Raw genomic sequence first — 25,466 nt, 5'->3', positions numbered from 1 at the left:
GACCAGATGTTATGAGAGCTACTAAGATGCCTAACCCAGCCCCATCGATTAAAACTACAGAACAACAAGCTTTGTCTTTTAATTCGTGCAGATGATGGTCATGGTAATTCTGACAGGGAGCCCTACCCTACATACTCTACTCTGACCCAGTGCTCTAGAAATGTGGTTTCCAGCCAAGCACAGACAGTTCTGTGTTGCTTCCTCGCTCTTGATTGAGAAGCAGGTACATCCCTCAGCTGTCAGGAGTGGGAATGCCAGAGGCTACGGTCACGGTGATGTGCGACACAGCCATGAGCAACAACTTTTACTGCGTGTTTCAGACAGGATGAGGAGCCACACCCACTTCCTCAGACGTCACAGCACTGCCAAACTCCAAAAACATCAGCCCTCTGTAGTCTTTCCACTTACAAGTCCCCATGGCCCCCTTCCACAAGTCCCATGGGACCCTAAAGGTCAGGCCAGCTTGAAGAGCCCACTGCCATTCAGGTCCCGTCCCTCATTGTTTCCCTTACATATAGCTAGACCTCCGCCTTGGCACTGTCCTCTGCCCTGAGGACACCTGGGGATTGCTTCCCTGGCAATCAACAGCAAGAACAGCTGGTTGGGGTGGTGTCCCCTTAGCCTTCCAGATGGGGATCATCTCTAAGACTTGTTTCCAGATCTTTTGGCATCGCCTCTCCTACCCTTTCTGTGCTCTCTGGGGTGAGCTCATCACTGACCTCCCCCAAGTCCTTCCCAACTAAAGGGTCCTTAGGCCTCCAGTCTGTGGGGGTCTCTAAAGAGGGCTCGGCGTCATGTCCTTCCACTCCACCTTGTCTGATCTCCTATAGCTGGAGAAGCCAGGAAACCTGGAGGAGGAGGAGACTCTTGGCAAACATTCCAGGGGTTTAGTTTCCAAAGATGACCTCCCCATCACCCTGAATTCCCACCACTGCCCTCATCCCTCCAGGTCTGGCTCCATCCAATTTTCTATTCATTCTTCAGCTTCCCCCTACCCCCTTCCGTTAGACATTACTGACCCTGAGGAGCCCTCTCAGTCAGTGCCAGGGGCCTGGCCAGGCTCCTTCTGGGTGTCTGTGGTCTCCTGAAACCTTCCAGGGAGCAAATTCTCAGTCCTCTGGGTTCTCCACTGCTGTCTGGGGCTGGAGGCAGGACTGGAGCCTGGTGAGAAAAGCCATCAGCTGGCCAGTACAGTGATGCCCACTGTCCACCCAGGGTCCACCCCGTATGCCCTGACCACCTCACCATCACTTGACCAGGATGGCTTCTCCTCATCTGGTGAGAGTGTCTGGGAGGGGCTGGACCAGGGTCTGGACAAGGAAGAGGCTGAAGCCTCACCCCACAGTTCCTGCTGTTGCTGTTGATGGAGCTGAATGGAAAAAAGAGGAATGATGAGCTCCCTCATGCCCCACAGTGTAAAACCCAGTCCCTGGACTGGGTGCCAAGGCTTTTCGGACCTCCTCTTCCAGCTCCTGTGGAGTATTTCCTTATACTCTATGCCCCCTCCCATCTCCATTTCATTCAGCTACTTTCTCCCCACATTTCTCTTTCTGGCACCCCTCTGCTCACCTGGTGCAGGTAAATGGCATGAAGACTCATCTCAGCAGAAGCAAGCTCTGGAAGCTGGGCCAGCTTCTGGCCCCCAGTGCCTCCTGGAGACACACAGCTGGAAGGGAGAGCACAGTACACCAAAGATGTGCCCCTCCCCCTTGCACCCCACAGAGAGGGCCAGACTCATCTCCCCTTCCCAGGGACCACCAGGGCTCCTGAATATTCCTCCCAGAGGACCAGTCCCCCTAATCCTGCTGCCCTGCCTCTCAGCCCCTCCACCCCTCACCTCGGGTCCTGGGCAAGGCGGGAAATGGAGGCCAGGAGGCTGGCTGTGGCAGCAGCTGGGCAGGGTGCTGTGGGGCTCAGGTCCCGTGGGGGCAGGAGGGGCTGCACCAAGAGGTTGGCCAAGAAGGCCTCAGGCTGGGAACAAGAGAAGATGGTGTCAGGAAAGAGGACAGAAGGGGAGGGAGGAGGTCCAGGAAAGGCCTGAGAACAAGCTGGACCAGGGAGCAGGTCAATAGGAACAGTGAGAAGGACAGGAGTAAGGGGGGCAGGGGAGAAGGGCAGGCCAGGCTGCAACTTACCAGAGGTGAGGAAGAATCGCTGAGCACCCCAGGGGTGGGGGGGCTACGAACAGAGGTGGCACCCCAGGCCGCTGCATCTTGTTGTACCCTGCCCCGAAGTTGCCCCAGGAACTTGGAACTGTGCCCTGGGGGGCGCCATTGTGGATGTACCAGGGAGAACCTCATCAAGGAGAGCTCAGTCTTTCCATCCTCTGCGCGCTGAGACTGGGAGGCCTCTGTCTGTCCTGCCGAGAGCCACTGCGAATGGGAACAGTCGTTCAGATGCTGTAGGCACTGCTTTTGCAGCTTTAGTGGGAACCTTGTGGGGGTAGGCAGGACAGAACCCTGGCCCGGTTTTCCAGGTCAAAGCACAGAGGGGGACTTGCTCAAGATCACCCAAAAATACAGCAGCAAAGCAGGACCCAGGTCTCGAGCCAGCACTAGGGCAGGGCGGGGGCTTAATGTTTTGCCAAGTTGTGCACATGGGAGCCCAGGGCTGGCCTGACCGCCTTCCTCCAGCTCCTGACCAGCTCAGATCTCCGCCTCTCCGGCAGTCTTTCCTCCCACTTGCTGGAGTTACAATGTGCCGGGACCTGTTAGGGCTCTACACACACCATCTCCTGTAATCCTCACAGCCCTGCGCATTGGCTACAGTTAGTGTCCTCATCTGACAGATAAGGACTCTAAACTGTGGGGAAGTGAAGTGATTGGTTCAGGGTCATAGGTGGCAAGCAATGGAGCTTGGGGTGGAAGTCAGCTCTGCTTTGAGAGAGGCAAGTAAAGCCCTACCCAAGCACAAAACCCACAAAGCCAGGGACAGGCTCTAACCTGAGGGTGGCCGTGGCGCTTCACATCCATGAGGGCAAAGGAACAGATGTCCCCAACGCCAGCCACATCCACAGTGAAGTGATGAAAAAAGTCAATGATCTCCAGGGAACGCGGGCAGAACCAGAAGAGGAGAAACAGCGGAGTGAGGAGGGGAGACAGGAGCTCCTCCAGGAGGGAGACCTGGGGAGGCAAGGAGAGGCGGAGAAGGGGTTCTTGAAGCCCCCCCCCCCCCCCGCGCGCTCGCCACCAGAACCTCGAGGTCCCCAGGGACGTTCGCAGGTGCCGCAAACCTCTAAGCCCATCACTTGCGGGCTCCCGGGATGACCAGCCCCGAGCCGAGTCCCCGTTTGTCCCAAGCCTTCTCCCGGGCGCCTGGGGCGCCTGGGGTCGGGTATCCCCGCAGCCCCCCTTCGGGCCGGACCTCACCGCCCGGTACTGCAACAGCCGCGCCATCTGCCGGTAAGCGCTGGCCCTGCCGGCAGGGCCGGGCTCCTCGGGGAGGTAGTGCATGTGCGCCAAAGCCGCCTGCAGCAGTAACTGCGGGGAACGACCCCCGCCCTGCTCTTCCGGAATGAAAGACCTGGAGGGCAGGATGAGGGTGGAGAAGGGGCCTGCGGTTAGGAGGGGAGGGCGGATGGGCTGCAGGGCGCGGGAGAGGAGGTCGCTGAACCGCGGGAGGGGAAGGGATACGCGGGAGCCGGGCCCCAGGTCAGAGGAACGGCCCTCTCCCCCTCCTGTCCGGGCAGCTCCCCAGCACCTGGCCACGGTGGCCGTGACCCCGAGCGCGGTCATGGCGGTGAGCACGTGCTCCACAGCCAGCACATCCTCGTCGTAGACGGTGAGCACCAGCAGCGCGGCGAAGAGCGCGCCGGCGAAGAAGACGAGCTGGCGGGCCAGCAGCGCGAGCAGGGGCGCGGGGGGCGCGGCGGCGCGCAGGAAGGCGGCAGCCGGGCGGTAGGCGCGGGCCAGGCGCGCCCGCAGCTCGTGCGGCAGCTCGTTGAAGTGGCGCAGCTGCAGGTGGGCCAGGCGGGACCAGCGGCGCGCCCCCAGCGCCCCCGGCTCGCGCCGCAGCAGCTCGGCGTGGCTGTAGAAGGCGTGCAGCACCTGCCAGGCCAGCACCAGCGGGCTCAGCGCCAGGTTCATGGCGGCCAGCAGCAGCACCGTGCGCCGCCAGCGCGCCGCCAGGGCGCCCCGCTGGTCGCTGCGCTTGTAGGCGTCGGGCAGCTCCCAGCCCCCGCGGAAGAGCGAGAAGGGCCCGCGGAAGAGAAGCAGGTCGACGTTGAGCGCCAGGCCGCGGCTGAGGAAAGCTGCGCTGCCTCCCCAGGGCAGCGCGCAGCGGGCCGGCAGCAGGCCCTTGTTGGCCAGCGCCACCTTGTAGTTAGTGTAGCGCAGGATGCGGTGGTGGACGTCGAGCTCGGTGAGCGGCCGCGGCTGCACGCACAATCCCCCGCCCTTCTGCAGCGCCAGCAGGCGGGACTGCACCTCGGCCCAGGGCACCGAGCTGAGCTCCTCCTGTGGAGAGGGCACTGGTGAGCGCAGCACGCTGGACTCCTCCACAGCGCGGTGATGCCCAAACTCACCTTGACCAGAACTGCGGCCTTCATTTGCCCTGTCCCCACCTCAGCCTGCCGGTGTCCTGCAGGGCTTGAAACCTGCCACCTTTCCCTTTCTGCCCTCTCTTGCCCTCCGCTGACCCTGTCACTAGCAATCAAGCTACTTCTTACTTCCTTTCATCCTCTTCTCAATTGCGATCCTCAATCCTCATGCCCCTGCCTCTGCTGAGGCCATGAGTCATGTGCTTCCCGGTGACACTTCATTTCACTTCTTCAGGTATCTGATCTCTGCTCCTGAAGAGCAGATTTCCTGTACCCTCCCCTTCCTCCCCAAAGGTCTTCACAGAGGGCACAGGACTGCCGCAGGGAATGCGCACTCTCTCACCTTCCTGGTCCCTAGGGTGTCAGCCAACACAGGACCCAAAGCCTCCTTGTCTCAGCATGCTTTGGGACCCCTCCCTCCATCCCCCCTCCCGCTCCACCACCAGATCAACCTGCCTAAGACACTGGCTGTGTCTGGGTGGGATGTCAGATCTCACTGGGGTCTCATCTGCAAACCTCATGTTAGCCCAGTTTCACCCAGCTGCCCCAGTCCGGCTTAGTCAAGTCCCTCCAGGCCAGCCTCTCCAGTCCATCCCAGGTTCTCCCCTTCCCCTGGAAGGAATGGGGGAGGAGGAGAAAGAAGGGAGGAGGAGGAAGAGAAGGGTCAGCAGCCTCCTGGAGGAGCAGTGGTCTCACTCCTGTACTCCCCCACCTGGGCTCCCAGGGCCCTCTCCATCCTCCCTGCACTCCGCCTGCACTCCCCTACCCAAGGGGGCTTTCTGAAGCCTCTGCCCTTGGCTGTGCAGGAGAGCTGTGTGGAAGCTTCCACACTTCTGAGGGGAGCAAGGGAAGCCAAGCCGGCTGCAGAAAGTAGCCTTTGAGTTGGGCCTATAAGAACGAACTTGGGAACAAAGCAAGAAGGAGCACAGACATGATGGGGAGGAAAGAAAGGGCAAAGCATGAACGGGGGCAGGGAAGGACACACACAGTGGCTTTACTGCAATAGGGAGTGAGGCCAGGGAGGGTGGTGGGATCACCCGGTGGGGCCTGACCACTCACTTGTAGGCTGGCAGGTCTGTCTCCTCTCCTCACTGCCATCCACTTCCTGCCTTCCCATCTCCTATCTTTCCCAGCCCCACCCAAATTCCTCCTGTCCTGTAAAGCCAGAGGGTCACCCTTCCTCTAAATACCTACTGTTTTGACCACAAGCATGTGACAATAAGTCATCTTCTATAATCGAACTAAATCAACAAAATTCCTTGAGGGTCAGGACCATGGTTTTCTAAGTGGTGGCACCCCACCTCCTAACATTACTCAGAGCCTGGCCAGGTATCAATGAGGCCTTCTGCCTGCATTCCACTGGGTCCTTCTGTCTGCACAGCTCCCCACTCCTCTATCCTCTGTCCCTCCCCCCGCCTGCCCAACACAGCGCCCATCCACAGCCAGGCGCACCCAGCTCACCGGGGGGATGTGCAGGGCCTCCCTGTAAAACACCTGGATGTCCCAGTAGCTGAAGAGGTTGCAAACTGAGCGAAGCAGCTGTAACAGCCAGAAGGCTGCAGCCAGGATCAGCAGGAAGACCAGCAGGGCGCTGGAACGGATCCTGTGTGTAGATGGGACAGAGAGCATCGAGAAAGTGGGGGCCCCAATAGAAAGGAAGACCAGACTTGGGGAGAGATGGAAAAGTTAGAGAGAGGGGGACCCCGCTGAACCAGCGGCTCTCAGACTATTCACCCCGGGAGTCCTTGAGGGCCTCACAGACCCTTGTGTCTCACAAGTGTCTGTGAGGCCACACTTTTTTCAGGTAGCACTAAGGCTTCCTGCTGTTTTCATGCTCATTCTCTCATGAGCAGACAATGGACTTTTCTAGAGGCTAGAATGTGTGTGTGACATCACATCAGCAGCCAATGGAATGTATGCTTCTGCATTCTTAGGTTTTAAAGTTATTCTCAGCTTTAATCTCTAAGAAGGTAGACATAGATAGGTAGAGATAATTCTCATAAACAAAAGCTCTTGGGTGTTCCTGATCAAGTTTAAGTGTATTAAAGGTGTCCTGAGAACAAAAGCTTGGAGAACTGCTGATTCAGACCAAGGGTACAAATGGACAGGGTGGGTGGGTTCTTGTCCGCTCATGTCCCCCACTCCTTCCCCCCAGCTGGCTATCACTCACCGCTGGGCACACTGGGAGGAGGATAGTATGGCATCTGCCAAGGTTACTTTGCTGTGGAGCAACCCAGGTCTCGTCCGGTTGTTTGGTTGTTTGGCGAAGAGGATGTTGTAATCCACGCATCGAAGGAGGAAGGTTGTGAAGGTAACAATGAAGACGAATTGTCTAGGAGACAGGGAGTGTAGTGATCAGCCTCCAGTCAGTCCTGGGTGTCCTCCCCACCCTGCTGAGCCCTGGGCTGCTGGCAGGGTGGGGAGTGGCTATGCTGGTGGACTAGAGGCAGCAGGCACTACTGAGGAAACAAGATGACAGGGTCTGGGGCTTGGGACAAGCATCTCACCCCAACTGGAAGACATCCTCCAGCAGGATGCAGGCAAAGCCATTCCTCTGGTGGTAGCTATAGATGTGACAGCGTGTCAAGAAATAAGCCTGAGGCATGATGTGCCTTTCTTGAGGACACCTCTCCCTCTCCCTCATTCCCTTGCACCCTCAGAGCCTCCCTGCCAAGAACAGCACCAGCCCCAAAGGGTCCCCCCATGCCACTGCTGCCAGGCCAAGCACAAAGGATATCTTGGTGAAGAAGCTGTCCAGGTTCTGGATGTGGTGCCAGGAGCCTGGGTACAGAGAGGAGACTCTTGGGACTTGGCTGTCACCTGAATGACCAGTTCACACCCTCAGGAGCCACCATCCCCCAGCCTCCCTCAATGCACTGCCCTCACAGCCCCATACCCACACTCACCTCGAAGCCCTTCAGGCACATGGAGCAGGGGCTGCTGCTCCTCCCCATGGAGGGGTGAATCTTGGGACCCCTCAGGGTCACAGTCTTCCAGGCGCTCATAATCCTGCTCAGGGATCAGAGGGCCTATCCGCAGCCCAGGAGGGTCCTGGGGGCATCGGCGTGAGGGAGGGGGAGTCACTGAGGCCAGGGGTGGGGTGGATTGGGAGCCCCAAGAGGGGGGGGCAGAGATGGGTGTCGTTGCAGGCTGTGCCTGTGTTGTCCGGGTGGGGAGGGCGCTGTGGCAAGGCTGAGAGGTCCCTGGGGCCTGCATCGCTGGGCAGGGTGGTCCCAGGGCCAGAGGGGAAGGGGAGCTTCTTGTGTGGGGGGCAGGGGACAGAGAGAAGATGGAAATCCTCCCTCTGCCAAGCCCCCGACAAGGAGGAGGAGGAAGAGGAGGCAGGGATATGGGGAGGAGAGGCACGGAACCTGGCCCCAGGTCTCCCCACCGCCCCGGCCGCCCTCTCCTCCCCCCCCAGCCCACTCGCCTCACCATCAGGCAGTAGCTTCTCTGGAAATGCTTGGAAGGATGGGAGCTGCTGCTTCCACAGAACTCTGGGGTGCTAAGCAGAGACTTCAACAAGAATAGTGACAACAACAACAACGTGGTGACTCAGTTAGGGCAGGCCTCAGGCGTCCCAGCTCTCAGTCACCTGTCTGACCACTCACACCCCTTCCAGGGGAATCTGTGGCCAAACCTCTTCAAGGTCTAGCCTCTTTCCCCAGGAGGGGCAGGGGCTGAGGAACATACAGACCAGAGACACCTATTGTCCCATCCTCAGACCTTGAGTAGGTTTAAAGGGGGAGGCCAGAGAGTAGCAGTCAAAATAACAAAGCAAAAAGAAACTCCTACCAAAGGATTATAAGACTATGATGTTAAATCTTTGATTACTTAAAATCTTGTCTCCCCTCCCCTTACACACACACACACACACACACACACATGCATGCACGCACCAGTGATGAACAGAAACATGCTTTAAGACCAAAAGCAAAAAGAGGAAAAAGAAAAGAATGGGCTGGTGTTCTGTTTGCCTGATGGTGCTAAGGAAAGAGGGCGACTTCCCGCCTTTGAGGGCAGGTTGGAGTAAATCTGAAGAAGGGAAGGCAGTGGAGAAAGGAGAGGCAGCTAACCTGGATGTGAGAAGTGGTTTGGGAGCTTACAGTAGAAAGAGGCCCCCTTGGAAGTTCCATTATTTTTCTTCTTTGTCCCCTTAAATGCTGAAAACCCTCTTGCCTAGTCCTGATCCAACTTTGGGGGCCCCCTGAGAAGCATCAGAGCTGAACCAGTGGAGGGCAGCTGGGGGTCCAAGATTTGGAAGGGTAATTTGAATACCCCAGGATGAGCTGGCTGAGTTGAGTTCCTTGCTGCTGCCTCAATGAAGAGGAGGAGGCAGCTGCTTTGTTGGCATGTCCGACGCCATTCCTGAGGCCCTGAATCACCCGGTTTCCTACTGAACCCCATTCCTGAGGTGCTGACTCAGCCACCCAGGTGTCAGGGCCTCCAGGGCTGAGGCCTGAGGGCTGTTGTAGGGGCCAGTATCCAGGAAGTAGGGAGAGGAACACAGTGCTTCCCAGAGTGTTCATTGGAGGAATGTGGAGGCAATTGTGGAGTTGCCCACAAAACGTGAGTCCAGATACGCCTGTTTTTCTCCTTCCGTGCTGCCTTCTGGGGACAGGGATTGTTATAGTAGCTTGGGGCTTGCATAGTTTTATCCCTGAGCAACAGGGGGCAGAGCTATGAAAACAGAGACTCACTCCTAGAGGTGGCATCCTAGTGCAGGAGATGGAATCCCCCATTGCAGAGGGTCTAGGGGATGCCCATTTCTTTGAGACATCTGCCAAGGTGGGTTATGTAGGTTTTGCCTGACCTCCCCTCCACCTCACTCACCCCAATATTCCACCATGCTCACATGAGGACCCCCTCCCATACTCCCAGCCCAGCTTCAAGCTAATCTGGCATATTTTCCTACCCAGTTCTACCCCGGATTCATCAGTTGACAGCCTCCCTATAACCATCCCAATTCAAGTCAGTTCATTATAAAGAGCACTTTTCTCTGCCAGGCATTTGGAGGGGAAGTGGGGTATGGATGAATGAGAGGGAGCCACTGCCCAGAAGGAAGTCACAGCCCATGGGGGAGGTAGCTATGCAAATAACTACACAGAAGAAATAAATAAGTACTCCACGGAGGTGCAAGAGGAGTGCGGTGGGTGCCTTAGGCAAGTCACCTTGGCTGCGGTGAGGAAGGCATCTGCGGGGAAGGGTCTGGGGTGGCACTTTACAAGACGTCTCCACGCCAGTGGTTCTCAATCCTCTTGTTGTTGTTGTTAATTTTATTTATTTATTCAGGAGAGACACACAGAGAGAGGCAGAGACACAGGCAGAGGGAGAAGCAGGCTCCACGCAGGGACTCGATCCCGGGACCCAGAGATCAGGCCCTGAGCCAAAGGCACGCTCAACCACTGAGCCACCCAGGGGCCCCGTTCCCAATCCTTAAGGAGGGGAAGTGTGTCAGAATCACCAGGGTAGTTGTTTCCCAAATACACGTGGCTGCTGTCCCTGGAACTCTGACCTGCCTGGGAGAAAGGGGCGGGTGACAAGGCATGTTTCAAAAAAATTCCCCGGGAACATGTTTGCCCCTTCCTCCTGTAGGACCAGCACTCTTCACTCCTTAGACATTTCGGGACATCTAGAGTCCGCCGGGAGCACCCATGGGAGAACAGCCCCGAGGTCAGCGGCTGGCGCGTTACCATGGATACCCCGCGGTGGATGGACACAGCAGGAACACAGCGGCGGTGTCACCCCAGAGCTGACCCCAGTCAGAGGGCGGAAGGCACTGCCCCACCTGCTCGGCCCCGCCCAGGCCTGGGGGCGGGCGGGCAGGCGGCTTCTCCAATCACAGTTCCGGAAGGAGGAAGATCGTGAAAGTCTTCTCCAATCACAGCCCTTGACAAGATTGATGCGTCTTTCCGCCAATCGTCGCCGAGGGGCGAGGGTGTTGTCGGGATGCGGGCCGGAGCCAACATGGAGCCCTCAATGGGATGAGGGTGAAGCTGCAGCGGTTGGCTGCTCCTGTACTCACGTTCCATCATGTTGGTGCATTTATTTCGGGTCGGGATTCGGGGTGGCCCTGTCCCAGGCAGGTTGCTACCACCCCTCTGCTTCCAGACATTCTCGGCCGTCAGGTAAAAAATGAGAAATAATCTCCTGGGAGCGCGGGCCGTTGACCGGCTGGCCGTACATGGGGCCTGCCGGGAGATGGAGTCCCGGGCTCGTCCGAGGCCTGCTGGAAGTTGTAGGCCGGCCCAGGGGTGGGGGTGGGGGGTGAAATGTCACTCCCCAGAGCTTGGCCTCAATTATTTATGGAGAGGACCCAGGTGCCAGCAGGAGACTCGGCCCGTGGGTATCGGTGTGTGGGATGGCGGAGGGCACGCTCTAGGTCGGTGACCACACCGCGTCCGTTCTTCCCACTAGAGGGCGCCGTGCTGTACAGGTGTGAGCCTTGGGATCGCCGCGGATCCTGCCCCCATTCTGTGCTCGTTCTTGGAATTGGTCTGGCAATTTGGGCAAAAGTTATCAGTGTCCAGAGACATTTAATATTGGTGTTGCTCCCGAGAGTCAATGTGAGCTAAACAAAAATGGTTCCTGGATGTGGATACTTTTCAGCAAAGATAAAGTCAATCTAGAAATGCGTGTGTGTGTGTGTGTGTGTGTGTGTGTGTGTGTTTGTGTGTTCACTATACACCTGTCAGCTCAGAGAGAGAGAGAGACAGGTAGGAAAGGAACATCGACCCTGAGACTGCTACTCCACTGGAGTGAATAACCTGTGGGCCAGCCAGGCAGCCTACTGGCAGTGGTGGGCAGAGTGGACTTGTGACATTTGGAAAGCCCATCCGACTGAGAGAGGGCAAGAGCTGGGCCAAGCTGGAGCTAAGAAGTACTGTTGCTGGGAAGTAATCTGCCAGTTCTTGGCAATGACCAAGCTCTGCTTAGAGTCTTAGTTTGGAGAAGATGATAGAAGCTGGAAAGTAGCCATGGTGAATTATTAAAAAGTTTGAAAACAGTCCTTAGGAAGAGAATAAGGGTATTGATATCATTTAAACCAGAGAGAAACCCAAGAAAAGAAATAAAATAATATCCAAGTTTTTGTGTATTCACAAGTGCAGTGTCTTTCAAATGTGCAAGTCACAACAAGAGATCATAAAATGAGTTTAGTGAGTCAGGATCATTTAGAAGTGAATATAATAGGGGGTGCCTCTTGAGCCTGTGACTTGATCTCAGGGTCATGAGTTCAAGCCACAGGTTGGGTGTGGAGCCTACCTTAAAAAAAATAGTAAATATAATAAAATACACGTGTAACAAATTAGGGGAAGTATTGTTTTGTGAAGCATTTCAATTTTGTGTGACGCATTTTTCCTACTGGGTGGCAATGTACAGCATATTTCTTATTGTTGGCCTCAATAAGTCCGAAACTTTGCAAACAGTGCAATAACAGATCAGGTCAAATTTTTCTCTTCCTCATTTTTTTTTATTTTTTTATTTTTTTTTCTTCCTCATTTCTAATGAGGGCACGCAGTCAACAAACATAAGCATTTACTGAACACTTACCATGTATAAGAGCTCTGCTAAGTGCTAGGGATGCAATGTGAATAAGATAGAGCTTTCTGCCCTCAAGAATGTAAAGCCTAATGGAAAAATTGGAAGGAGGGTGAGCTTCTCTGTCTAAAATTTAAGATAGTGACACCTAGATGGCTCAGTCGGTTAAGCATCTGCCTTTGCCTCAGGTTATGATCCCAGGGTTCTGGGATTGAGCCCCACATCGCGCTACCTGCTCAGCGGGAGTCTGCTTCGCCCTCTGCCCCTTACTCTGCTCATGCTCTCTCTCTTCCTTTCTCTGTGCCTCTCAGATAAATAAAAAATTTTTTTTAAAAAGTGTCTAAGAATACAAGACTATCAGAGTAAAGGAAAAACCTCATCCTATTTGTTTTTTTAAAAAGCCCCTGTCCATCAGTAATGCCATTTAAATTTTTTTTTTCCAAAGGGAGTATTTTTCTTTACGATTGATTTATTTAAGAGAGAGCACGCACATATGCATGTGAGTTGGGGGGTAGGGCAGAGAGAGAAAGAGAGAATCCTCAAGCAGACTCACCACAGAACTCAGAGCCCAAAGCTAGGCTCAATCCCAGGACCCTGAGATCATGACCTGAGGTGAAACCAAGAGTCAGCTGTTTTTCTTTTTAGAGATTTTATTTATTTATTCATGAGCGACACACAGAGAGACATAGGCAGAGGGAGAAGCAGGCTCCATGCAGGGAGCCCGATGTGGGACTCCATCCCGTCACGGCCTAAGCTGAAAACAGACACTTAACCGCTGAGCCACCCAGGCGTCCAAAGGGTCAGCTGCTTGACTGACTGAGCCACCCCGGCGCCCCAACCTCATTTGAGTCTTTGAGCAATCCCACCATATACTCTTAGCCAGATAACTTCTGCTTCTAACAGGCTTCCCGTAGCCCGTCTTGCTCCCCTCCAGCCCTCTCCTCTCCACTATGATCTTCGAGATGTAAATTTGATTATGTCATACCCCAGCCTAAACCGCCCACCATAGGTCCTCGTCACCCTCTAAAGTCCAGATGGAAACCGCAGAACACAGAAGGTGATTTGGGCATAGCGTATCAGAGCTGAAGAGAAACATTATTTGGATTGTTATTTCTTTTTTGTCCCGTTGTCACATAAGCACCCAAGGCCTGGGAGGAGCCAGGTGAGGGGATGCAATGAGCCCTGACCAGTGGTCAGAAGCCTTGGGGCCAGGCCAGGCCCTGCCACACACAGCCTTGGGCACATCACATGGGGCCACGTGGAGCAAGCCTGGGTTCTAGAATCACACAGCAGGTTCTCTTATCTAAGTTCTGCTGCTTGGGGACAGGTTTTCTCACCTCTCCCAGCCCCCATGACACTTCTCTTAGCAAGTGAGAGTAACAGAACACATCTGCCCCCGGGGGTGGAGGGTAGAGGCCAGAGGCACCAGGTCTCACCTACTTGGTGAGACCCCTGCAGGCTCACTCCCTCTCCTGCTGCTCTGACTGGACTCCCTCGAGACTTCTGCGTCCTCATCTATAAAAGGAGGCCTGTGGACTAGCTGCCGTCCAGTACGCTGTCCTGTGATGAGAAAGGGTGTGGATTGGAGATGGTCGCTGACCTGTTGTGGCTGAGAAGGCCTAGTTGTGTGACCACACACACCTCTCTGACTTGACTACAGGCCATTGTCTTACTCCTGGGCCACTCGGCCTATATGCGTTCCTCTTAGAAACTGAGGTTGCTGAAGAGCAGCCCTGGGAAAGGCGGTGCAGAACCCCGTGCAAGAGGGAGTGCTGTCTGGAGGGCTCAGCCCACAGCTGGGCTGCTCTGAGGAATAGTCGGGGCCTCGAGCCATTGATGCCATTCTCTCCCCTCAGGTCCTCCAACGGCCACCATGCCTCCTACCTCCTCAGGGCTGTGGCCCAGCTGAGGTCCCAGCTCCGGGCCCACCTCCCTCAAGCACGCCCAGCCCCCAGCCAAAGACCCTGTGCCTGGCGCTGGCTTGGGGGCATCCTTCTAGGCCCTGTGGTCTGGACTAAGTGCCCCCGCCTCGGCCTCGTGGCGTTGTGTGAGGCTGAGGAGGCCCCTCCTACCTACTCCAGACCTTATGTTGGGGAGTCTCGCTTTAACTGGAAGCTCTTCTGGCAGTTTCTGCGGCCCCACCTGCTGGTTCTGGGGGTAGCCATCGTGGTGAGTTGCCCCTCTCCATGCCTCCACGTCAGGGACAGGGAAGGAGCCAGTCAGGGGTTTGTGAGTACCACCCAGAGCTGCATGGGGACAGCATGTCTGCCTCACCAAATCTCAAAGTAGACCTCAGGAAGCAGCAAGGGCTAGCTGGCTTGGGGAACTGGAAGCCAAGGGATACCAGGAGATCCTGCATGGAACAGCTGGGTGTGCAGGGTCCAGGGGTCCCCAGGGGCTGGCAGCCTGGGCTTTAACTCAGCTGTCTCAGAGAAGCACAGAAGTAGCCAAAGCATGAACAGCTGTGGGGAGGGAGGGCTGAGGTCAGGGCCAGGGATGGGAAGGAATGTGGCTCCTTCTAAATGCCTGCTTTGCCACCCCTTGCCAAGCTGGCGCTGGGTGCAGCACTGGTGAATGTGCAGATCCCCCTGCTTCTGGGCCAGCTGGTGGAGATCGTGGCCAAGTACACGAGGGACCATGTGGGTAGCTTCCTGACGGAGTCCCGGAACCTCAGCACCCACCTGCTCATCCTCTATGGTGTCCAGGTACAGCAGGAGGGAGGGCCTGGGGGCACCCAGAGGAGCCGCCCAGGCGCCCCTGAGTGCCCCGGCCTCTCTCCCAGGGGCTGTTGACCTTCGGGTACCTGGTATTGCTATCCCGCATTGGCGAGCGCATGGCCGTGGACATGCGGAGGGCCCTCTTCAGCAACCTGCTCCGGTACTGCCAGCTACAGGGTATGGGTAGGAGTGGCTGATGGTCCAGGTGGCGGGCAGGGGGCTCATCCTGAACTCACGTCTCCCTCTTCTCCCTTACGTCCTGCACCCTTGACCTACCATCAGGCAAGATATTGCGTTCTTTGATGCTAAAAAGACAGGGCAGCTGGTGAGCCGGTTGACAACCGATGTGCAGGAGTTTAAATCATCTTTCAAACTTGTCATCTCCCAGGTCAGTTCCCCCGGTTCCCCTGTGTGTACACACTCACACATGCAGATGCACACCCATACACACACACTGTCTAGTGTAGACACAGCAGGCCAGCCCCATCCCACCTTGCTGTTGCACCCTGAGCCTAGGCTCACACCAAGTGAGAAGCCTGCTGTCTGGCAAGGGTGTGGGTGAGGGAATGGGGAAGTTCACAGAAGGGAGGTACTGTGGCATCATCCAAGGTCAGTACGGGCTGTTTCTCTCCTGTTCTGAAATTCTACCTCCCCAGAAAAACCTTCTCAAGGACTCTGTCAAGAGCCTTTCCTGGACCAGCTTGCCAAGAGCAAAATCATCCCGGACTGCCTTGCCCCCAGAATACTTGGCATGCTGACAAGTGTGAGGAGGAGTGAAGGCTTTTTACTGTATTACTGGTGTCCCATCCTCATCCACCCACACTGTCACCGTGGCTGTTGGGTCATGCCAGACTGGCCCACAGCTATTCTGTGTGACATCCATATTCTATTCTTTTAGTTCAGTTCCTCGAGCAAAACACCAGAACAAACTGGGATTTGTCTAGGGAAGGATGCTGTGGTCCATAGACATTCTCACCCAGCCCTTTCATGCCCGCTAGTAGAGAGGGGGCTACGTTTAATGACGAGGTGGACTGCCATGTGGCCTCCCAGAGCCCAGACCTATGGCCTTGGCCTTGTGAGAGTCGCGCTGTGGCCAGCAGACTCCTGGGAAAGTCATCCCCCACCCCCTGTCGTGATGCTGTTGCCACATGGCCTTCCTGCCTTCTGCCTCTCCCCAGGGGCTGCGGAGCTGCACCCAGGTGGCCGGCTGCCTGGTGTCCCTTTCCATGCTGTCCACACGCCTCACGCTGCTGCTGATGGTGGCCACACCAATGCTCATGGGAGTTGGCACCCTAATGGGCTCAGCTCTCCGGAAATTGTCTCGCCAGTGTCAGGAGCAGGTACTGGCATTGCTGCCCATCCTCCCCACCTGCCCCATTGCTCTCTGCCCTGCCATTACCCCATTACCATGCCATCCCCACCCCCACCCCCCAATTTCCAACCTCAGTGTCAACTTCCTGGACTCCTTGCAGGTTGCCAGGGCAACAGGCGTAGCAGATGAGGCACTGGGCAATGTTCGCACAGTGCGGGCTTTCGCCATGGAGCACCGAGAAGAGGAGTGAGTTCCACACGGGGAAGAACTTGAAGCAGGGAGGATCCCCAAATGCACCCCATCAGCCCTGTACCCCACCCTGGCTGCTTCCTGATGGCCGGGCTTGGCCTCTCTCCCCAGACGCTACGGAGCGGAGCTGGAGGAGTCCCGCTGTAAGGCAGAGGAGCTGGGCAGGGGCATTGCCTTGTTCCAAGGGCTCTCCAACATTGCCTTCAACTGTGAGTGAGCGAGTCCCCACCAGGGGTGTGGGAGCACTGGGTCATGGTTGGGGATGAGCATGGATCAGCCAAGGAAGTCCCAGCGAGGCAGGCAAGGGGCAGGTCTCCACGGGCTTGATGTCCCTTAGATGTCTGTCCAGTGCCAGCTGCCTGAGTGCCTCCCCCCGACACACATGCATGCATTCATTCCCAAATGAAGAAACAAAAGCGGACACTACTGAAATGACTTGTTGTCATTCCAGTCGGAGGCACAGCAGGGACTGGAACTGGGGACTCACCTGGGCTGTGTCCCCTGATCCTAGCTGCTTCCTTGCTAACCACCTGGCCCTTTCTGCCTATAGGCATGGTCTTGGGCACCCTGTTCGTTGGGGGCTCCCTCGTGGCTGGACAGCAGCTGAGAGGGGGAGACCTCATGTCCTTCCTGGTGGCCTCCCAGACGGTGCAGAGGTGAGTGTGAGGCTGTTCCTGTCTCGAAAGAGCCCTGCCCCTGGCCCACCCAGTTTCCTCAGGGAAGCACGGGGTGCCTTCCGTGGGTGCCCTCCAACCTGATGCTCTGACTGGGTGCCCAGGGATGCAGCTGTCATCTCCCGCCACCTAAACAGCTCAGAAGGGTCTGTGACAGCTTTTTAAAAAGTTGGTAATTGTGGTAAAATACACATAACATAAAATGTACCATTTTGACTGATTTTCAGCATACACTGTAGTAGCGTTTTGCATGCGTCATGCAGTTGTGTGGCCACTGCCCCCATTCACCACCAGCATGCCTTCATCCTGCAAAACTGAAGCACTGTGCCCATTAACCACTAAGGCCCATGGCCCCTCCCCACCCGACAGCATCTGGCTCTGTGCTTCACCCACTGCGGGTCCCTCATACGTGTGAGATCACACAGCGTTTGTCCTTCAGTGATGGGCCTTTTTTGCTCAGGGTGACATCTCCCAGGTTCATCCATGGCATAGCCCGTCAGGATTTCCTTCCTTGTTAGGGCTGAGAGGATTCCATTTGTGGGTTGACCATCTTTGACTTGCTCTTTACGAGCTTGCCTGCCATCGTCTGCCTGAGCGTCCCAAGGATGAAAAGGTCACCCTCTCTCCCTCTTCCCACCCTCAAGGCTCAGTGTGCTCATTGCTCTGAGACCCACCCGCTCCACTGGGCCTGTCTGCCCAGAGCTCTTGCCTCCCTTTGCATGAGACCCTCAAGGCCTCCCCTTTCCTTTCTCTTCTAAGCTAAACACTACCAGTTCCTGCGTCAAGCGTAAATAGGTACTGTGATAAATAATTGAAGAGAGAATAGACTATCATAGATTACTGAAGAGTGGAGACCGGTATTACTGTTAACCACGTCAAGGAAGTGCAGGGTCACCCCAGACACCCCTCCATGCCCCTTCCCCATGGCTTCTGATTCTCATGGCACTCGTGGCCTGGCTCTGCAGTGTGTTTTACCGCCTGTTTCCTACAGCATCCCTCACCATCACCCTCATTATTGTCCCAGGAAGAGTGGAGCCAACCCGAAGAGAGGCTGGCAGAAAAGACGCCCATCCTCAGCCCTGTTTATGTCCAGTGCTCCCTAATCTGGGCCCGTACAGACCTCTGAGTTCAGACTCTAGGTGGCCTCATCCCTCCTCCAGCCTGAAAACTGTTCCTTGGTGGCCTGGGTACCAAGAGGCTCTTTATTTTAGAGACAGGACTTGGCACTGACCCCAGGCCAAGCCCTGGCCTCTTGCTCTGGTCCTGAGGACCCTGATGAGCCCTGTGGTTCTTCTCATACAGTCACCACATGGCCCTCCATGGGCTGTGGTAGGAAAGTCTCCCTTTCCCTACACCTCCCAAGCCTGGCTCGCCTTCTCCTGAGCCCCCACTTCCCCATATGGCGTAAGTTCAGAACCTCTCCTCCCCACTGCACTGCCTTGCCTGAGCAGAGCTTTATTTCAAACCAAAAGGCCTAGGATGCCCATCCATACTATTCTCTCTCAGGCTGCTAGATGGAGCTGCTCCCACAGCCACAGGCCTTAGGCCCATCCTTTTGAGGGCCCCTTACTACATGGAGATCCTTCACCACCCACTTCAGAGGAATTAGGGCTGTTTTATTCAGGAGGCTGATGGATTTCCTCCTGGGGTCCAATGGGGGCAGGGAAGGAAGAGAGGCAGCCTCTACCTCTAGACCCCATTCTACATGTTGTTTTGTGGCACTGGGTCTGTGGAGGAGACCGGGAGGCACCCAGAGGGACCCCAGTCATGGGGTCTGCATGCAGGGCTGGGCCCCACTGGGAATGGGCTGCCCCTCTGCCCCCCACCAGGCCTCTTGGGAGAGCAAGGCCTGCCTTCTGAGCCAGCTCTGAGAGCAAGGGCACCACAGACATCACAACGAGTTATGGGCATCTGTTTTTAGGTTGCTGCCAGGCACCAGTGCCAGGCCCTAATGGCTTCCAGATCTTTTGTGGAGAATGTGCTTCCTTCTTGTCCACAGATAGCTCGCTGTCCCGGCTCTTCCTTGCTCCATGCCTCTGCACTCACTTTGGCAAAGGCCAGTAGCTCTCTGACCTGCCAGAACCACTTCCGTGCAGGCTCCTCCCTGCCTTGTCCCCCCTGGTGCTGGAAGAAGTGACTTTCCTCTTCAAGAGTCAGTCTTTCAAAAAAAAAAAAAAGAGTCAGTCTTTCCCCTTCTAGGAAGACCTGTGCGCACATTCTCAGACACATGGCCCAGTCAGGGACTGGTGACTGAGACGCGTGACTCACCTTCCAGCCGCCGACAGCCCTCCCCTCTGGCGCCACTCTTCTCTTGGGCTCTGGGCCCCACTCTTCAGCCTTTCTCTCCTCCTCACAGGTCCATGGCCAACCTCTCCATCCTGTTTGGCCAAGTGAGTGGCAATCGGGGGGTGCGCCCTGGGGTGTGGACATCAGATCTGGGCTGGCAGTGTGTCAGGAGCATCAGCTGTGTGCTGCAGGAAGCAGGTGTCAGGGTGGAGGGGACACTGTGAGCCCCGCCTCTCCCTCACCACAGACTTTAACCCTCTCCCCAGGTGGTACGGGGGCTCAGCGCTGGGGCCCGGGTCTTCGAGTACATGACTCTGAGCCCGTGTATCCCTCTCTCTGGGGGCTGCCGCATCCCCAGAGAGCACCTGCACGGGGCCATCACGTTCCGCAACGTCTGCTTCAGGTCAGCATTGGCAGATGGGTGCGGGAGTCGTTCCCTTTGGGCTCAGAAGTTTGGGTCAAGGTCTCCTTCCAAATAAGCTCCCCTCAGGGTACAGTTAGACTCGAGGGCCCAGGGCAGAAAGGGGCCAGGAACCTGATCTGACCAAGGGTCTCTCTTGGCTCCTCCCAGTTACCCCTGCCGCCCTGGCTTCCAGGTGCTCAAGGACTTCTCCCTCACCCTGCCCCCTGGCAAGATCGTGGCCCTTGTGGGCCAGTCCGGTGGAGGTGAGAGGAACCCACCACCCTCCCACCCTATGGCTTTCCTTCCTATGGTGGCTGCTCAGCGTGGGGTGGGGCACAATGTCTAGAAACCATGCTATCTTCCCCAACCTCGCCACATCCCCAACCCCCATTCCCCAGGAAAGACCACTGTGGCTTCCCTGCTTGAGCGCTTCTATGACCCCACGGCGGGTATGGTGACACTGGATGGACGGGACCTGCGTACCCTCGATCCGTCCTGGCTCCGGGGCCAGGTCATCGGCTTCATCAGCCAGGTGGGGAGAGGAGAGGCTTACCTCTCTGCACAGGCTTACTAGCACATGTGACTTAACTTCCCAGACCCCCTCCCCTCCCTCTGACTTTTCTCTCAGCCCTTACACACATGGGACCTTCCCCCCCTTCCCACCCCCATCACCCCTGTTCTCTCTGGTAGAGCATCAGTGGGAGGGCTCTGGCCATCTTCACTGGCCGCCCCCAGTGGTCATGGGATCTGAGGCATCCCCATAACTGCCCACTGCAGCTCTGCCCTCGTGTCCAGGGCAGGAACTCATCTAAAGCCTCCAAGCAGGTAGGGTGGGGTGCTGTTTTAGGATCCTTGAGTTCTCCAACAAACCTATGGTGTCCAGAAAGTGTAGAGACCCCTGCCCCCCACTAAGCATGGTCCCACAGCCCCACCCTGGGGCCCTCAGCCTTGCTCCTTTCCTTCTGTTTGAAGTGGTGCCGCCCAACGAGAGGTTGCTTTCCCCCTCTGAGTGGGTTAGGAGGGCACCCTTACCCACCTACCCCTGCAGGAGAAACCCAGAATGCAAAACCCCCTTACTCCCATCTCTCCAGAGAGGAGGGCCCGGCTCTCCCAGCTACCTCCCCATCCCACTCCTCAGGAACCCTGTGCCCTGCAGGGAGCATGGCCTCTCCCCACTTTGATAGATCTCTGTTCTTCATCGATTTGTAATTTTCAACCTCCCCTGCTTGCCCTCCAAGAAGGTGGTTCTGGTGTGGCCAAAATCGCCTTTCCTGATGCACCCCTTCTGGGGTTTGGGGCAAAGTCAGAATGTTCCATGCGGAGTCCCCACCCACAGGAGCCAGTCCTGTTTGGAACAACAATCATGGAGAACATCCGCTTTGGGAAGATGGGTGCCTCGGATGAAGAGGTTTATGCAGCTGCCCGGGAAGCCAATGCCCACGAGTTCATCACCAGCTTCCCAGAGGGCTACAACACCGTAGTCGGTGAGTCCCAGGGACAGCGTCCTGCTCAGGTCTGCAGGGCCCAGGTTGTGAGGAGTCCGGGAGGCAAGAGCAGAGGCATGGCATCAGGGAAGACTATACCTGTGGCCTGGGCGGGCAGACCTGGTTCTGTGGTTTAGTCCCACACAGGCTGCAGAGACAGGGATACTACAGGGAGTGCAGGCCCAGGACCCCCCGTCCTCAGACCCGACCAGAAGCACGAGGATATTACCTCCTTGTAATACCTTATGCTTCTGGTTCCTGTGTCGTACCTGTGCTTTTATCACTTAATTTGAAAATATTTCCATCGTGTTACCCACAGGGATTGACGTGGCTGGATGGGTCTCCCTTCTGACTTACCCAGAACAGGGCTCAAGTAGTTCTGGAACATTAAAATATCACAGCCTCACACTAGAATATTCGTATCATAGCTTGCAGATTTGTGCACTCAGCTCAGGGGTCTTTTTTTCAACCTTTGGGACCGTGTTTTTTTATCTGGAGTCTTGGCTCTGTTGTGGAATATTCCAGCACATCTCAAGGTGTGGGCATATCTGGGGTTTTCAACTCTTCTTGAAACTTAGGCCTCAGTCTAGCTGAGATTCAGCCTGCTGAGTGGCACCCCCCCGCACCCCGTCTTCAGCCATCATTCATGCTGTGTTGCTGATCCAGCCTATTCCACGCAGTGCTCCGATTCCACACTACCCCGAGGGGAGGAGCCGTCCCCACACCCCTGTAGAGCAGCGCTTCCCTCATACCTTTGACCCTAGCACACTCCCAGGCCCATCTGCAGCTTCAGTCTGCCCTCACTGGTCTCTGACCGCTGTCACCGTGGTGCCCTTCTTAAGCTCCCACACTGCCACCTCTGTTGTCTGTGGACACTGTAGACCAAGTGCGGTCTTCCCAGAATGCCCTGTGATAGGCCATCACCGCATTCTAGGGCCCACATCTGGGTCCTGGATGCCCCCCCCACCTCGCCAGCAGCAAGACCCAGCCAGCCAGGAAAAGGTCTCAAGAACTGCAGGGCCTGGTGTGGGAGGGGCACACAGTGACTCTGAGGGGACACTGAGACCCATGTGCACACAGTTCCTGTTGGGTGTGAGTGTGTTGGTGCATGGACCCAGGTTATGGGATCAGGATGTGTGTACAGTGCTAGGTGGGGCGCCTGAGGGGCCAGATGGGAAGTTCCAGGTGGCCCCCAGTGCCCCTCTCTGAAGAATGCTTCGAGCTCCTGCCTTGTCCCCTTCCTCCCAGGTGAGCGTGGCGCAACCCTGTCTGGTGGCCAGAAGCAGCGCCTAGCCATCGCCCGCGCCCTCATCAAGCAGCCCACGGTGCTGATCCTGGATGAGGCGACCAGTGCGCTGGACTCAGAGTCAGAGCGGGTGGTGCAGGAGGCCCTGGATCGTGCCAGCACAGGCCGCACTGTGCTTGTCATCGCGCACCGGCTCAGCACCGTGCGTGGAGCCCACCACATTGTCGTCATGGCCCGCGGCCAAGTCTGTGAGGTCAGCTGGGGGCTGGGCAGCAGCTCAGTGGGCTGGGCAGCTTCAGCCCTGGACACAGTGGAAAGCGTGGCTCAGCTGAGCCGTGGGAGGGTCTGGCCTAGCCCAGGGTCCCTGGGCCATATCCTGGAAGCAGTACCCTGTGTGGATTCAGGAGTTCCTGCCCTGGCCTCTCGAGGCCCGTTTCCTTCTCCATCCCATGGGGGTAGCAGAGCTGCATTAGGGCTCCCAGGACCAAGGAGAAAGGACTCAGAATTGTAGAAGGCTGAGCAGAGGGGCCTAGGGGCTGAGGTACAGAAAAGGCAACTGCTCAGGGGCCAGTGTGCAGCAAGGCTGGGGGGCTGCATGGAGCCCAACTCCTGGCTCTGGCTGCTGCTTCAAGTAGCTTTGAACCCAAGTCTTTGGGTTCTGCAAGGGAGATAGAAGAATTCAGATGCTCTTCCAAAACCCAGCTAAGCAGAAAGGTGGTACTGACAAATACAAACATGCCAGTGGCAATGTGTAACCAATTGTGCTTTGGGTTCATAGTGTCCCCGGAAGGGGCACTGGCTTAGGAGACAGGGAGCCCAGTGGCAGATAAGAAGCCAGCCCACCTAGAGCTCTGAGCTGGGTTGGAGTGACTACCTGCCCCTCCTTCCTCTCCATAGGTGGGGACCCATGAAGAGCTCCTGAAGAAGGGCGGGCTCTATGCAGAGCTCATCCGGAGACAGGCCCTGGATACCCCAGCTCCTGAGATGCCCAGAGGCCCCAGGAACCGCCCCCCCAAGTCCTGAGAGAGCTGTTGGAGCTCTGGTCATGGCCGAGCATCAGTGTCCAAGGCCGAGGCTCAGCTCAGGGGAGCTTCCAGGGACCAAAGCACCCAGGATGACCAGTGTGCTGGGGTGCAGGCTACTGCTGCTCCCTTGCTCACAGTGAGACCTAGGCCTAGTGCTGAGCTCAGGGAGGTTGGGACTGCTCCCATCCACTCCCCCCTCCTACTACCAGGCTGCCTCCCTCCTGCCAGAGTCATGAATCATGGGGCTGCACAGCAAAGGAGGCTGAGTCCCCAGACCCCTGCTCTGTTCCCCCCAACCCCTCTCAGAAGCCCTGCCAAGTCTGCCCTCTGCCTGACAGCCTGAAGGTGTGCAGACCCAGCTCCAGGGCATCTCTACAAATCAGGATCAGGGAGTGGGAACGGGAGTTTACATAGGGTCCCCACACCCACGCCAGGACCTCACCTTCTGGACCCTGACCCCCCACTCTCCTCTGTCCCCACTGTCCCTGAGCCAGGGGAGAAGGAGCCCAGCCCATGGACCAGCCCCTCGAGCCACAGTCTCCATCCTGAGAACACCTTCCCTTCCTTCTCCCTGCTTCATTAATACAGGCACTTTTCTAGATTTTGTCCCCACCCACCCCCTGCCCCCAGTCAACAGAACAAGGGGTTTGGGACATCTGCCCCTGGCCCTTGGGAAAGGGGTCAGAGGGGCAGGGCATGCCATGGTCTATTCCACAAGGAGCTTCAAGCTTACCAGGCTGTCTTAACCACTGCGCCGGGCTCATAGCTGGACTCTGTGACCCCGTGAGATTGTAGACTGCCCCTCTTCATGAGGATACCTCGCTCTAAAGGAGATAAAGGAGGAGCTGACACACACTCCAAACTCCAGCCACAGGGGACCTATGGTGCTAAGTCACCAGACTGCTAGGGAGAAGTTAATACTTAGCTCCCAAGCTGACAAAATATAAAATCAGTTGGATTTATCCTGTGGGTTTATCCAAGGATAACACCATGCTTCTGGGGCAGCTACGATGTGTAGGACAAGAAGAGTCGGCTGTGGCCAGAGGCCAGCCGGGAAGAATAGAGTGGCTCAGGTGTGAGGAGCCAGGGCTGAGAGTCCCTGTGGCCTCTCGTGGGTGTGATCTAGGACCACATGCTACTTTGAGGACAAAGCACCTGAAATGTCCCAGAGCCACAGCCCCCCTGGTGTGATACCCTGCTTCCATACTGATCAGAGGTTGCATGCCAGGGTAGCCATAGCCCAGGAAGCAGAGCCACTCCCTAGTAAGTCCAGCCCAGAGCCAGCCTCAGGTCCCCAGCCAAGCTGGCACTGACCTCCAAGGGAGAGGCAGTGGAGGCGAGCTCCTGCCCTGCCCCCCCAGCTCCAGCCCCAGCGACCCAGACTTCAAAATCAGGGCCTCCAAATCCTGCCCCCCGCCCCAACTAGGAAAGCAGTGCAGTCTGTGGGAGCCCTGAGTGGAAAGGCCGTGTGGTCAGCCTCACAATCACCATGGAGCCTTGGCCTCCACCTCGCCTCCCACCACTATTCACCATGGGTCATAAGATTGGCAATACTTCATCCTGAGAACTTAAAGAGTTTAAATGGGACCATCTGCAGGGCATCTGGGTGGCACAGTCAGTTGAGCATCTGACTCTTGGTTTCGGCTCAGGTCGTGATCTCAGGGTTCTGGAATCAAGCCTCGTATCGGGCTCCACACTCTGCAGAGTCCGCTTGAGATCCTGTCTCTCTGCCCCTCCCACTTGTGCCCATGTGTAGCGCATGCTCTCAAATCTTTAAACAATAATAGGGGATCCCTGGGTGGCTCAGCAGTTTGGCTCCTGCCTTTGGCCCAGGGCATAATCCTGGAGTCCTAGGATCGAGTTCCACATTTGGGCTCTCTGCATGGAGACTACTTCTCCCTCTGCCTGTGTCTCTCCCTCTCATGAATAAATAATTTTTTAAAAGTCTTTGGTTTTAAATAAATAAAAATAATAAATGGGATAATCTGTGACAA

The 25,466-nt window shown here is 56.5% G+C and overlaps 2 protein-coding genes across 5 annotated transcripts; one reads left to right on the top strand and one right to left on the bottom strand.

Moving 5' to 3' along the window:
• Positions 1–63: 63 nt before the first annotated feature.
• Positions 64–8,853, bottom strand: ATG9B (autophagy related 9B). Of its 2 annotated transcripts, none has more exons than XM_055335215.1 (14): positions 7,973–8,853; positions 7,444–7,588; positions 7,275–7,357; positions 7,045–7,109; positions 6,708–6,869; positions 5,999–6,140; positions 3,700–4,454; positions 2,943–3,522; positions 2,136–2,372; positions 1,838–1,971; positions 1,570–1,666; positions 1,246–1,369; positions 1,020–1,161; positions 64–848 (listed from the first exon to the last, which is right to left on the bottom strand). In XM_055335215.1, the coding sequence occupies exons 1-13, from the start codon at positions 7,973–7,975 to the stop codon at positions 1,034–1,036; spliced, it is 2,655 nt and encodes an 884-aa protein (XP_055191190.1). In that variant the 5' UTR covers positions 7,976–8,853; the 3' UTR covers positions 64–848; positions 1,020–1,033. The 2 variants fall into 2 exon arrangements, with proteins under 2 accessions (XP_055191190.1, XP_055191191.1); XM_055335216.1 differs by having other exon boundaries at positions 2,943–3,122; positions 3,369–3,522; positions 7,275–7,318; positions 7,444–8,074.
• Positions 8,854–9,794: 941 nt separating this feature from the next.
• ABCB8 (ATP binding cassette subfamily B member 8) lies at positions 9,795–25,419 on the top strand. Of its 3 annotated transcripts, XM_055335217.1 has the most exons (16): positions 9,798–10,665; positions 13,933–14,245; positions 14,626–14,781; positions 14,859–14,953; positions 15,076–15,181; positions 15,972–16,133; positions 16,266–16,351; positions 16,466–16,563; positions 16,905–17,010; positions 19,385–19,418; positions 19,581–19,717; positions 19,886–19,980; positions 20,116–20,249; positions 21,054–21,201; positions 22,450–22,700; positions 23,345–25,419. In XM_055335217.1, exons 1-16 carry the CDS (start codon positions 10,571–10,573, stop codon positions 23,468–23,470), a joined length of 2,142 nt encoding a protein of 713 aa, XP_055191192.1. In that variant the 5' UTR covers positions 9,798–10,570; the 3' UTR covers positions 23,471–25,419. The 3 variants fall into 3 exon arrangements, with proteins under 3 accessions (XP_055191193.1, XP_055191192.1, XP_055191194.1); XM_055335218.1 differs by lacking the exon at positions 23,345–25,419 and having other exon boundaries at positions 9,795–10,665; positions 20,959–21,201; positions 22,450–22,589; XM_055335219.1 differs by lacking the exon at positions 13,933–14,245.
• Positions 25,420–25,466: the final 47 nt, after the last annotated feature.

Source organism: Nyctereutes procyonoides, unplaced genomic scaffold, assembly GCF_905146905.1.
Source record: "Nyctereutes procyonoides isolate TBG_1078 unplaced genomic scaffold, NYPRO_anot_genome, whole genome shotgun sequence".
NCBI classification, from domain to species: Eukaryota; Metazoa; Chordata; class Mammalia; order Carnivora; family Canidae; genus Nyctereutes; species Nyctereutes procyonoides.
This window is presented reverse-complemented; position numbering and strand designations above follow the sequence as displayed.

What these genes read in the sequence shown, in the direction of transcription:
- ATG9B (XM_055335216.1), bottom strand. Translation starts at nt 7,975, where the DNA reads ATGGTGAGGCGAGTGGGCTGGGGGGGGAGGAGAGGGCGGCCGGGGCGG. An exon ending in TGGACAGCTTCTTCACCAAG is followed by an intron (nt 7,110 to 7,274) that starts ATATCCTTTGTG and finishes ACACGCTGTCAC; the next exon opens with ATCTATAGCTACCACCAGAG. An exon ending in ATGCCATTTACCTGCACCAG is followed by an intron (nt 1,370 to 1,569) that starts GTGAGCAGAGGG and finishes TTTTCCATTCAG; the next exon opens with CTCCATCAACAGCAACAGCA.
- ABCB8 (XM_055335217.1), top strand. Translation starts at nt 10,571, where the DNA reads ATGTTGGTGCATTTATTTCGGGTCGGGATTCGGGGTGGCCCTGTCCCA. An exon ending in TCAAACTTGTCATCTCCCAG is followed by an intron (nt 15,182 to 15,971) that starts GTCAGTTCCCCC and finishes GCCTCTCCCCAG; the next exon opens with GGGCTGCGGAGCTGCACCCA. An exon ending in TTCCGCAACGTCTGCTTCAG is followed by an intron (nt 19,718 to 19,885) that starts GTCAGCATTGGC and finishes GGCTCCTCCCAG; the next exon opens with TTACCCCTGCCGCCCTGGCT.